We start from the raw sequence: 13,470 nt of genomic DNA, 5'->3' as shown, positions 1-13,470 counted from the left end.
TCCCTGTCTCTCTCTTCCCCTCCTGCAGCCAAGGCTCCATTGGAACAAAGTTGGCTCTGGCGCTTAGGATGGCTCTATGCCCTCTGCTCAGGCCCTAGAATGGCTCTGGTCGCAACAGAGCAACACCCCAGATGGGCAGAGCATTGCCCCCTGGAGGGCATGCCAGGTGGATCCCCGTCAGGCACATGCGGGAGTCTGTCTGACTGCCTCCCCGTTTACAACTTCTGAAAAATAAAAATAAAAAATTTAAAAGAGAAATGTACCCTATGTTTATGGCAGCATTGTTCACAGTACGAAGATCTGGAAACAGTCCAAGTGTCCGTCAGTGGAGGAGTGGATTAAAAAGCACTGGTACATATATACAATGGAATATTATGGGGCCATGAAAAAGAGGGAAATCTTACCTTTTGTGACAACATGGATGGACATGGAAACTATTATGTTAAGGGAAATAAACCAGGCAGAAAAAGAAAAATATCATATGATCTCACTCATTTGAGGAATCCAATGAACAACGTGAACTGAAGAACAGAACTGAGACAGAGGAGAGATCAAAGGGACCAGAGGAAAAGAGAACAGAGGGAAAGGGGATAAGAGGATGGGATAAACCTGAAGGGAAGGGGGGAGGGTGCTATTGGAGGTGCTATTGGGAGGGGGATAAGGGAGATGTTGAAGGGAATACGGGGGAGAGGGGATAAAGCTGAAGGGAAGGGGGAGGGCACTATGGGGAGGAGGGTAAGGGGGAGATGTTGCGAGGAATATGAGGGAAGGGGGATGCATTCGGACAACACTAGAATCTATTTAAACACAAAAATTAAAATAAAAAAATACAAAAATACAAATATTACATAAATGCAATGCCAGTATCCTGTCTAACAAAATGAACACTAATTCTTTGATATTATCAATTATCCAGTCTATAATCAGATTTCCTCGTCTTAGAAATGTCTTTTTACAGTTGATTTGTTCAAATCCAGATCAGATAAGTCCCACACATTACATTTGGTTAAAGACCAATTTTTGAAGCAGATGGTTGTTAAGGAGACACATGGGGAAGCTCTCATGGATCCCTTCAACAATTTTAATTTCAGCTCCCTGTAACATTCCCTTTCTCTGTTCTTCCCAACTAATTTTTTTCCCCTCTTTTTGTGGGGGTGGAGATGGAGGAAGGAGAGGAGAATCCCAAAGTTAATATATTACGAGTAAGAAATTATAAGTTTATTTTTAAAGTGATCTTTTTGAATCCTAACATTACATAGTAATCCAAAGTAAGTTCTGAACCTCTAAAAATATCTAAAATATTAACCTGACTGATATTAATGGTTAACATTATACAGTAAGTTGAATGAAGAATAATGCAATATAATTGTTTTATAAAAGTACAAATGAAGAGATGTGACACTCAATATTAATTACTTTGATTGATAAAATAATACTGTGTTCAATTTGTAGGAAATGATATGAGTTTAACTTGACCCAAAGTACAAGAAATAGCAATGGCAGTAATTATTTCTCACTCCTGCATGCAGTATTTCAGACTTGTGGTTTGTTCTCCCTCTTTTATTATAGCTACTAGGTCTATAGATAGAAAGATTTTATTTTGTACTGCCTAAGTAGCCAGTCTGCTTACCTTAATTTTTTTTTAATATTCTTATGTTTTATCTGACAGACTTGTACTACTTTATTTTCTTTAATTAAAGTATGCTTGGTATACAATGTCATTAGTCTCAGATGTACAACATAGTGATTCGACATTTATGTATCTTACATTGTGTTCACCACACTAAGTCTAGTAACCATCTGTCTAGCAATCAACTGAGTAAAGTTATCACAGTTACTGACTATATTCCCCTTTTTCACCCATTCTCAGCCATTTGTTCTTTGTTTCTATGAGTGTTTTTATTTTGGTTTGTCTCTTCATTTGTTTTGATTTTTTAAAAATGTCATATATAAGTGAAATAATGAAGTATTTGTCTTTCTCTCTTAGTTCTAAAAGATTATTCTAGAAATAAATATTTGAAATGCTAACCTAGATATTTTTGAGATCACACAAGAGCTGTCCAAAGGGGATCTTAGCAGTTCCCTTTCAATATCCTTGTAGTAGCTAACCATATGCAGTTTTCCTGAATCACAGAAATAATGTGAAAATAATTTTGAGTGTAATGCATTGCTGTGTATGACTATAGAGAGGATCACCCAGTGTAGGATATCATGACTAAGTGTCTTTCTCAAACTTTGGAGAGGAAATGGTAGAACATAGCTATCAAAAAAATACCTTTCTCTTGTTGCTTAATCTACTTTGAACCAGATTTACTAGTTTTCAAGTTAAGCTTGAAAGTTTTTATTGTTTCTCTAGGACAGGTTAGACTTTTTAAATATAATTTCCTAGACTCATCTGGAGACATATATATAAATTAGTTTGTGTTAAAGAGATTAGAGTCTTTTTAATGTAGGTAAATCAATCTCATCAATTATTTTAATTTTTGAAAAAGAACAGAGTAATATAAAAATCTTTGTATGAAATTGATGTTCCAATTTGTTGAAATCATTTCATCAAAAGTTCCCTACTGGTGTTCAGCCAGGTATTATTGACAAAAAAGATGGAATCCTGTATTGGGGTTTGCATGTATGATTGTGTAGGTTGTACACTGCACAATATAGAGGTGAGGCATTTGTACGATAGCTTGTGTTTTAGCACCGTTTCTGGCTGGTGGCAGTAAAGTTGTTGTGGAAGGAGCACTTCTTTTTTTGCAAAGGCTGTGTAAGGGCTAGTAGTGGTACCGTGGCCTATGCTTCAGGTATATTTAGAAATGAATTATTTGAGGTGATCAAGAAGAGCATGTGAAGCAATATTTCCTATCAGATTATATCAATTTAGCACTTACTTTTGGCAACCTCAGTAATGTGGTGCAGTCCACAACCAAAAGAAGGTAACATGGGCCAGTGAAGTGAAATAAATTATACAAAGTTTATGAATATAGAATAGTCTCTTTCATTTTATATATGCATCTCTGGCCCATTTATCTGGTTTCCAGCCCAATAATTTAAAAGGTAAATCAAATGGGGAGAAGCTGTTTAGTTAAGTAGCTCACAGAAGCAGTATAAATGATAGTTGGTAGAGAGATGGCCAATGGTGGAGATAGAAGATTTATAAAAAATAGACAGAGGATCCCAAACAAATTCAAAACACTAGTGTAGATTGGTATCAAGCTTGTAAATAAAGGCATTCCTAGTTTGGAAACACATGGGGAGAGTTCTATTTTGCCACAAAATGCAGTCAGTAGTAGTCATAACAATGCTCTGGAGTTTATCAGAAGATTTTAAATAGAATAGGCCCTGGCCGGATAGCTCAGTTGGTTAGAGCATCATCCCGACATGCTGAAGTTGTGGGTTTGATCCCTGGTAAGGGCACACACAAGAATCAACTAATGACAGCATAAATGAGTAGAACAACAAAGTTGATCTCTCTCTCAAAATAAAAATCAATTTAAAAATGTTGAATACATCACATCCTCTTTAATGAAAGAGGTTTGTAATACATTTTAGAAAGCTTTTTTTAAACAGCTAAAATTTCACCAAATGTTGATATTTACAGAGATTTGAATGCCTGGCATAGTATTAATAAAATGTGCTGCTTTGTCGTCTTTGTTAAACCTACCAAGTTCATCTATGTGAACTTCTTTTTCTAATGCCAGATAAATGAGGTTTCTCTAGTCTAATCACATTTAGGAGTTGTTTCTTAAAAAATAATTTGGGACAAGAAGAAATATAAAAATGTTTGCTATAAATTTTTTATTTGTAATTTTTCACATATAGTAGACTATATGTTTGTACCATATACTGCATATAATGTTTGCTACAGATTATTCATTTGTGATCTCTAACATATAGTAAATACTATATGTTTGTACAAATATTTTTTCTGTTGAAGTGCTTAATTCTTGCTAAAAAAATTAGCTTATCTGATCCCAAATATGAACAGCTGTGAGATTTCCCACTGAAAAATTTCTTGAGCTCTAAGAATACTTTATACTTGTTGAATTATAGATTGAAGACTTTAAGTGACAAATCAAGAGAAGCTAAAGTAAAAAGCAAACCAAGGTAAGCTTGTGCCAAGATTTAATTTACTGCAACTTAAATTTCATCCAACTTTTGGTTGCAGTCATAATGGTTATAATTAATGGGTTTTATATCTATTGAGTCCATCTGACTATAAAACAATTTATTGATTCTTTCTAAATTTTATAACACTGGAAAAGTTTTTGATAAAATGAAAATATGAAGTGTAATTTTTATTATTATTTAGAAATTAAATTTAATGGGGTTACATTGGTTCATAAGATCACACAGGTTTCAGGTACACATCTACGTGGTACTTGATCTAGATATTGCGTTGTGTACCCACCAGCCAGAGTCATACCACTTTCTGTCACTGTATGTTTGGTTCCCTTTAACCCCACCCCCAACCTCCCTCCCTCTGGTAACCACTGGAAGTGTAATTGTTTTACTCTGACAGTCAATGACTATTGTTCAGTTATAATTAGTCATTTTTATTTATATACTAAGAGCAAATTAAAAGTCCTGAATTATTAAGAAGCAAGTTAATAATAGAACAATACTTGGCAAGCAAGCTTCTTTGGCCCTATTACCTGTTTTATATGAAAACACTGGTGTCATTTTTTTTTTAATAAAGTAAAGCATATGACCAAATTTTACTTTCAACCTGGAGATGATGAAATTTAAAAAAAATATTCTTATTTTACATTATATTAAAATATTTATTATGTGCTGAAAATAATCTATAAGGCAGTGATAACTGATAGTATATGACAGTATATTAACTTTGAAATAATGCAATACATTTTTCTAAAAGCTTAGATAAGTTGTCAATTAGTGATTTTAAAATATTTCACATTAACAATTGACAATGTCAAAATTATTGTATCTTTTTTTTAAGTTGTTTTAAATCAAAGACAATTTTAATAAAATAAATGTTCTTTTGGCAGGACTGTTTCATATTTGCCAAAGCACTCTGCTGGACTAGAATTACTTAGCAGGTAAGTTTTCATTTAAATAAGAAGATTATGCTTCTGACTATTTTGTCTGAAAATATTTTATAATTTTGTAGATAAAACTTTAATACAACTAAATTCTATCTGAGCACAGTGATTGAAAATTATTCATTTCTCAGAGGGGCTTTTACTTTTCACAGATTAACACAGAGGTCATTAAGACTGTCAGCAGATTGATCATATTGTATTTAGTAGTCAGTACTTTATTATGTATATTAGGCATATGGTTTCTTTGTCACAGAAAGTTGATCTGAATTTAGGTTCTCAATAATTTTCTTACTTTGATTCTTAATTTTATATTTTTATTTTCCATGGTTGTATAGATGTGGTTTTCTTAGATATGATATCAAAAGTATAAGTATCAAAAGGAAAAATGAATAAACTAGACTTTATAAAACTTAAAAACTTATGTGCTTCAAAGTACACCACCAAGAAAGAAAGCAACAGTCCACAGAATGGGAGAAAATATTTACCAATCATGTGCCTGGTAAGGGACTTGTATCTAGAGCATATAAAGAAATTTTATAGCTCAGCAGAAAAAGACAACCCAATGAAAAAATAAGGAAAGACTCTAAATATAAACTTCTCTAAAGAAGATATACAAATAGCCAGTAAGCACATGAAAAGATGCTAAACATCGTTAGTCACTGGGGAAATGCAAATGAGATGAGTATGATTTTTATTTCTTCATGATAGTTGCCCAACTTTGTGAATATACTATAAACTACTGAATTATACAATTTAAGAGGGTAAATTTTATAAGAATTACTTCAATAAAGCTGTTAAAAAATAAATATCATTTAAGTATGTTGTTATATTCAGTCCTGTACCTAACAATGTGTCATCTGACAGATATGTGGTAAAGATGTGTGCAGTAGAAGATGTGGTTTTTTTCTTTATCTGCATTTATAATCATCTATACCTACATTTTGCTTTTTCTTTTCTCCTTTTTTATTGGGTTTCTTTTTATCATTGTTAAATCTAGAGATTTTTTTTTTCTTTTCTGAAATGAGAAGTGCTCAATTTGATATTAATCTCCTTGGTTTTGTTGAGTGAAGAACATAAATGAACATGAAAGGAGGTGTAGTTAAAATTAATCAGAGGTGTGCTGGTTACTATTTATATTTTATCTTTATTTTTTTAAATTTAGTGATTTGGTTGAAAAATTTACTTTAAAGGGGTAGACTTGTGGTAGTTTTTGAGATGGGGTACATTTTGGGACTTAATATGAAAAATTTATAATCAAGAAAGATGTCTCTAATGTGTCCATTCATTGTACACTGAAAGTCTTTTCTCTAAAGGTCATATTGAGTAAAGGATAAACCATTTTAAACAGCAGATATCTGTATCATCATTTTTTAATTGTTAAAAATTGATAAAATACATATAACATAAAATTTACTGTCTTAACCATTTGTAAGTGTACAATTTAGTAGTGTTAAGTACATTCACATTGTTATGTAACCAATCTCCAAAATCTTTTCATCTTGCAAAACCGAAACTCTCTGCCTGTTAAACAACTCCCCGTTGTCCCCTTCCTCCCTCTGCAATCGTCCTCTGCGTTCTCTTTCTATGACTTTGAGTAGTACTCTCGGCACCTCATGTAAATGGAATTGTACAATATTTTACTGTTTTAATAAACAAGCCACTTCTTTTTCTTTTTTAATTTTATTTATTCATTTTAGAGAGGGGGGAGAGAGAGAGAGAGACAGAGAAGGGGGAAGAACAGGAGGCATCAACTTCATATGTTCCTTGACCAGGCAAGCCCAAGGTTTTGAACCTGTGACTTCAATATATTTGACTTTTTGTGATTAGCTTATTTCACTTAGCATAATGTTTGCAAGTTTTATTCATGTTGTAGCATTTATGTCAGAATTTTCTTCCTTTTTAAGACTGAATAATACTTTACTGTAAGTATATAGTCATGTCAGTTATGGACAACATATACAATAGTCGCATATGATTATAGTGGAGCTGAATTTCTTGTAAGAAATAGAAGGAGGGATTTTTTTTTTCTGATGGGAGCAATATCTGTGGGGCTTGGCAATGGCTTTCTCTTCTCCTTTACAGCACCCCAATTTTGAGTACAGAGATTACATCCCAGTCAGTCCGCCACTGGCTTGTTTCAGCCCAGAGGAGCCTGTCCCCCAGTACTACATATTTCGAGAGTGCTACAGCCCTTCCAGATCTAAGTAAGCATGATGGTCTTTAGAGTACATTGTTGTTAATTCTCTAGTGGGGACCTCAGATCCTGTGCAAGGACACATGTCCACAGGAGCTACTCTGATAAGTACAGGTGGACCTCCTTTTATTGTGCTTCATTCACTTTATTGCACTTCACAGATTTTGCATTTTTTACAAATTGAAAGCAAGACCTTCCACTGAAAAAGATTACAGCTCACTGTATTACAATGATCTGGAACTGAACCCGCAGTGTGTCCGATGTATGCCAATATTGAGTGCCTCTGCCACTTTAGTAAAAGCTTTCTGTGGTAGTATAGAGTCAGCCTGTTTGTGCTTTGGAACTGTTTTCTGATAATGATGTAAAGCAAATATAAGTTTAATTTCTTTTAACAGTTGAATGCCACAGAGCAGCACCCTTTGTATCAGATATAGTCAAGGGGACCAAAAACAAATTTCCAAGTTCAAAATATTGAGTCTTTGGTTTTACACCCTTTCCATGATAAACACACTTTTTTCTTATAACTACCACAAATTTCCTTAATGTGACCACTGCCCCTACATGCAATAGCCAAACTCACATTGTCATTACAGTCCTCTAAGTTCCTTTACCTTTCCATCTTGATTTCTTATTCCTGTTGATCTTAAGTGACCTTTCACTTTTTCCTGACCTTTCACTTTTTCCTGACAGTCGCTATTCTGATCTGTGCCTCACCCACCCAATTTCTCCTCTATATTTCCAGTCAGTCCAGCTCCCATCCCTGTTCATTGAGCAACATTGACAGCTTTGATGTTCTGTATCTGACCCTGTTAGAAGGAAACAGGGAAGGCTCGTGCAACAGTGTTTATAAAATCTACTATAGTGTGCAGTAATGTCCTAGGCCTTCACACTCTCTCACTGACTCACCCAGAATAACTTCCAGCCCTACAGGCTCCATACATGGTAAGTGCCCTATATGGGTGTACCATTTTTATCTTTTATACCATATTTTTAGTGTACTATTTCTATATTTATATATATTTAGATACACAAATACCACTGTGTTATGGTTGCCTACAGTGTTTAGTGCAGCAACATGCTGTACTGCTTTGTATAGCCTAGGATTAGTAGGCTATATCGTATAGCCTAGGTGTGTAGTGGGCTACAACATCTAATTTGTGTAAGTACACTCCATCATGTTTGTACAATGACAGAATCACCCAACACCACATTTTTTTAATAAATAAATTTTTATTAATTTTAATGGGGTGACATCAATAAATCAGGGTACATATACTCAAAGAAAACATGTCCAGGTTATCTTGTCATTCAATTATGTTGCATACCCATCACCCAAAGTCAGATTGTCCTCCGTCACCTTCTATCTAGTTTTCTTTGTTCTCCTCCCTCCCCCTCTCCCTCCCTCTCCGTTCCTCCCCCCCCCCCCCCAAGCACCACACTCTTGTCCATGTCTCTTAGTCTCGTTTTTATGTCCCACCAATGTATGGAATCATGCAGTTCTTGGTTTTTTCTGATTTACTTATTCCACTCCGTATAATGTTATCAAGATCCCACCATTTTGTTGTAAGTGATCCGATGTCATCATTTCTTATGGCTGAATAGTATACCATGGTGTATATGTGCCACATCTTCTTTATCCAGACTTCTATTTTTTTTTACAGTGATTAAAGCCTTTAAGCAAACTCTTGGCCAATACAGCAAGAATCCATAAAAGAGAAGTGTCCTTAACATGTTCACCAAGTCCAAGTTGGCACCAACACCATTCCAAATCCCTGCAAATGCAACCCAACCCCAGTTCAGTCCATTAGGAGCTGTCCCAAGGAGCAGGAGTCCAGGAAAAGTCCACATCCAGGAAAAGTCCGCATGGCACTGGGATTGTTGTCACAATTCTATACTTTGCAGCTCATGTCCAAGCCCCAATGACCGCTGCTTCTAGCTGGTAATGATTCAGGTAGACTAGAAAAGCCATCTGCAGCATGTGGAGATGGAGCTTCTGTTCTCCTCTGCCTGGAGAGATGAGAGCAGGTTGCTTTTCCCTGGAGCTCTGCGACTGTGGCATGGTAAAGAGAACCTTGGGATACACTAAGCTGGGCAGCAAAAGTAAATTCACAATAGAAGTTGGCAAAAGGGGGAAAGAGAGCTCTAAATTAGGAGTAGGTTCCAACCTGAAATATGAGTGGGGCATTGAGGTAGGAGAAATAAAGGAAACACTATATATTAAACAAAGCAGCAGAAAATAGGACTATCAACACCCATAGCAGAGATCTTCAAGGGAAGAATAAAAAAACTGACTATTCAGGCAAGACATAGTTCAGTGGCCCTTGTGCAAATGAGATTAGTTTACCTGCTTCCTGGAAGAAATACCCTAGGCTCGTCCACAGTGTTGTAGATGGGGCCGACAGCCCTGGGCACCTTCAGCCTTCAGTGGCAAACCCCAGCATTCTGGTCAAGGTTAGGTCATAGGTGCCTGGAGCAGGGCTGGAAGAGACTGAACCCTTCCTGAGAGGAGTGAGGGGAAGCCTCCCTTCCAGTGTCCCTTTTCCTCACAGCAAAGGCATGTAAGCCTGGCTCAATGACCTTCCTATTCACTATTGAAGCAGGACCCAGATGGAATCCTATGAGACCCCTTTGGAGCGTTGGAGCCTTTAAGGGTGATCCTAAAAGTTGGTAGTTCACCTGATCTCTACTGGGCTTTTTCTGCCTCTTGCTTCTTTAAAAGCCATGCTCAGAAGATCTCGCTGAGAGATTTGAAGATCCCCATCTGCCTATATAAACCTTTTCCGTATATCTGGAGCTATTTGGAAAAAGACAAAACAGTGTTATTAGCTGGATCAAATAAAAGAAGGTAGAAGTTTGCAGGAGAAAAAGATTTGGCATCTCCTGTTCATCAGCATTGAAAAGAAATTTAAAATATTTTAAGTAAAAAGCATGATATGGTAGACCTGTACGAGTTGCAGGATATGACTCCCCCCTTTTAAATTTTTTTAAATTGACCTTAAAATATTTACTAGGTACACTTTAATAATACCTTGACTTTAAAGATTGGAAGAAATACCCATAATTCGAAAAGTTTGATAAAATACAGTAAATGCTTTTGCTCCATATGCAGGAGCATTGTCAGTTTAACCAGTTTAGGAAATCCAATAATAGAAAAATGCATACAGATAATGAGCTATAACATGCTTAGCAGCCTCTCCTGTTCTGACAGGTTACTATAAATCCAGAATAGGTATCCGCTGTAATGTGGACATAGGACTGTTTGCCAAATGAAGGTATATGAGTAACATCTATTTGCCAAAGTTGTCCTGGTAGGAGTCCTTGAGGGTTAACTCCAAATGAAGGGACAGATTGTAGTTTAGGTCCCCTTGGACAGGATTTACCAATCTGCTGTGCTGCTTCCTGTGAAAGTTGAAACTGTTTACACAGGGCTGCAGCGTTCTGGTGATGAGACTGAATTGCTCAATCTGTCATGGTTGCTCCAAATAATTTTCTTTTGGGTAGCTTGATCAACAAGGGCATTCCCTTGTGCTAAAGGTACAGGGAGCATGGAGTGAACTCGAGTATGTCCTATAAAACATGGAGCTCTATGTTGACATACAAGTCTTTGAAGAAGGAGGAACTGCTGAAATAGTTCATCCGCAGTTGTCCCTAAGACAGCAGTCTTTATAGTGGAAACAACCATAAGTAAATATTTGCTGTCTGTATAGATTAAAGGAGGAATATGGCAAATGCTGAAAAGCCATGATAATGGCATATAATTCTAGTCTTTGAGCTGATTTTAAGTTGACTGTTTCAGTATAAAGTTGTCCATTGATTTACAAAAGCGATTTGCCATTTAGTGGAAGTTTCCCAAAGCCATTGTTGATCCTTTGAAAAAAGGAACAACAATAATTTTGAGGCTCAAAACCTATAAGCTTTAAGGGTCGTCTATGCCCCTTGATAATCCAGGAGGCTACAAGATCAAAATATGGAAGTGTATTCCATGGGCTATTAGATGGTTCAATGTGCCCAAGCTGTAGCTGTTCTTGTACCAACTGAGCAGCTGCCCTAAATTTCTCCTGAGAAAGGGGCCATTGGTCTACCCATACAGGATTATCTGATTTCCAAGTAATTGGGACTGCACCATGCATTATTGGGGTAGCAGGAGCTACCAAGGCCCCTATGCTAAATTTTGATATCCTAATCCACACCTTCTGGTTTTGGGTGCCACTTCTATGGGGGTGAGAATTCCTCGCTGTTCTTTCCCTAGTCCCTTACTGGCAAAAATCCCCGATCAAGCATCTGACTACTGACTAAACCATTAGGACTGACAAGCAATGCTCCTGTATTTTTCAAAACATCTCTACTCCACAAATTAACTGGCCGTCCAGGGAAAACATAAGGCTTAAAAAAATCCAGAATGGCCTTCTTAATCTTCCTGATGTAAAAAACTAGAACTTTGTTGAGGGGATTTACTCTGCCCTTTACCTTGTAATTCTGTGGCTGCTGCATGAGTGGGCCAGGAAGGAGGCCAATGTAGCTTAGCAATAACAGATACATCAGCTCCAGTGTCTAAAAGTCCTTTAAATTTATGCCTATGTATTGTTAGTTCCATTTCAGGGCGTTCCTGACCTATTTTTTTAATCCAATCCTCCGATTTTTGGCAACATCAGAGGAGCGAAATCACCAATTTTCTTGGGGCCTTTTTTGCAGGATGTGGCCTGAGAAGCAGAATTAGCATCCTTATACTATTCTTCTAATTGCCTGAATTAGCCATGAGACAAATTCTTTTTTTTTTTAATTAATTTTAATGGGGTGACATTGATAAATCAGGGTACATATGTTCAGAGAAAACATCTCTAGGTAATTTTGACATTTGATTATGCTGCATTCCCATCACCCAAAGTCCAGTTGTCTTCTGTCACCTTCTAACTGGTTTTCTTTGTGCCCCTCCCCTCCCCAACCCGCTCCCTCTTTTCCCCCCCACCTGTAACCCCCACACCCTTGTCCATGTCTCTGAGACTCATTTTTATGTCCCGCCTATGTATGGGATCTTATAGTTCTTAGTTTTTCTGATTTACTTCTTTCGCTCAGTATAATGTTATCAAGGTCCATCCATGTTGTTGTAAATGATCCGATGTCATCATTTCTAATGCATGAGTAGTATTCCATAGTATATATGTACCAAAGCTTTTTAATCCACTCGTCCACTGACGGACACTTGGGCTGTTTCCAGATCTTCACTATTGTGAACAATGCTGCCATAAACATGGGGGTGCATTTCTTCTTTTCAAACAGTGCTATGGTGTTCTTGGGGTATATTCCTAACAGTGGTATTGCTGGGTCAAAAGGCAGTTTGATTTTTAATTTCTTGAGGAATGTCCATACTGTTATCCACAGTGGCTGCACCAGTCTGCATTCCCACCAGCAGTGCAGGAGGGTTCCCTTTTCTCCACATCCTCACCAGCACTTATTCTGTGTTGTTTTATTGATGAGCGCCATTCTGACTGGTGTGAGGTGATATCTCATTGTGGTTTTAATTTGCATTTGTCTAATGATTAGTGATGTTGAGCATTTTTTCATATGCCTATTGGCCATCTGTATGTCCTCTTTAGAGAAGTGTCTATTGATTTCTTTTGCCCATTTTTGGGTTGGATTGTTTGTCTTCCTGGTATTAAGTTTTACAAGTTCTTTATAAATTTTGGTTATTAACACCTTATTAGACACATTGTCAGATATATTCTCCCATTGTGTAGTTTGTCTTTTTATTCTGTTCTTATTGTCTTTAGCTATGCAGAGGCTTTTTAGTTTGATAAAGTCCCATTTGTTTAGCCTGTCTTTTATTTCACTTTCCTGTGGAGACAAATCGGCAAATATATTGCTGCGACAGATGTCAGAGAGCTTACTGCCTATGTTTTCTACTAAGATGTTTATGGTTTTACGGCTTAAATTTAAGTCTTTTATTCATTTTGAGTTTATTTTTGTGAGTGGTGTAAGTTGGTGGTCTAGTTTCCTTTTTTTGCAGGTAGTTGTCCAATTTTCCCAACACCATTTGTTGAAGGGGCTGTCTTTACTCCAATATATGCTCTTACCTCCTTTGTCAAATATCAGTTGTCCATAAAAGTGTGGGTTTATTTCTGAGTTCTTAGTTTTGTTCCATTGATCTATATGCCTGTTCTTATGCCAGTACCAGGCTGTTTTGAGTACAATGGCCTTATAATATAACTTGATATTCGG

At 36.5% G+C, this 13,470-nt stretch overlaps 1 protein-coding gene across 4 annotated transcripts in view; it reads left to right on the top strand.

Moving 5' to 3' along the window:
• The window catches only part of DTNBP1 (dystrobrevin binding protein 1), a 160,770-nt gene that overhangs the window by 19,426 nt on the left and 127,874 nt on the right, over nucleotides 1-13,470 (top strand). For 2 of the 4 annotated variants that reach the window (XM_066377101.1, XM_066377104.1), the window contains exons 2-3: nucleotides 4,048-4,101; nucleotides 5,007-5,057. In XM_066377101.1, coding sequence (XP_066233198.1) covers nucleotides 4,048-4,101; nucleotides 5,007-5,057 — 105 coding nt within the window. Of the gene's footprint in view, nucleotides 1-4,045; nucleotides 4,102-5,006; nucleotides 5,058-13,470 lie in introns of those variants that run through there. The other 2 variants (XM_066377103.1, XM_066377102.1) reach the window with 2 other exon arrangements.

Source organism: Saccopteryx leptura, chromosome 3 (genome assembly GCF_036850995.1).
Source record: "Saccopteryx leptura isolate mSacLep1 chromosome 3, mSacLep1_pri_phased_curated, whole genome shotgun sequence".
In the NCBI taxonomy this organism is placed as follows: Eukaryota; Metazoa; Chordata; class Mammalia; order Chiroptera; family Emballonuridae; genus Saccopteryx; species Saccopteryx leptura.
The sequence above is the reverse complement of the archived record's forward strand: the minus strand, read 5'-3'. Positions and strand labels throughout refer to the sequence as shown.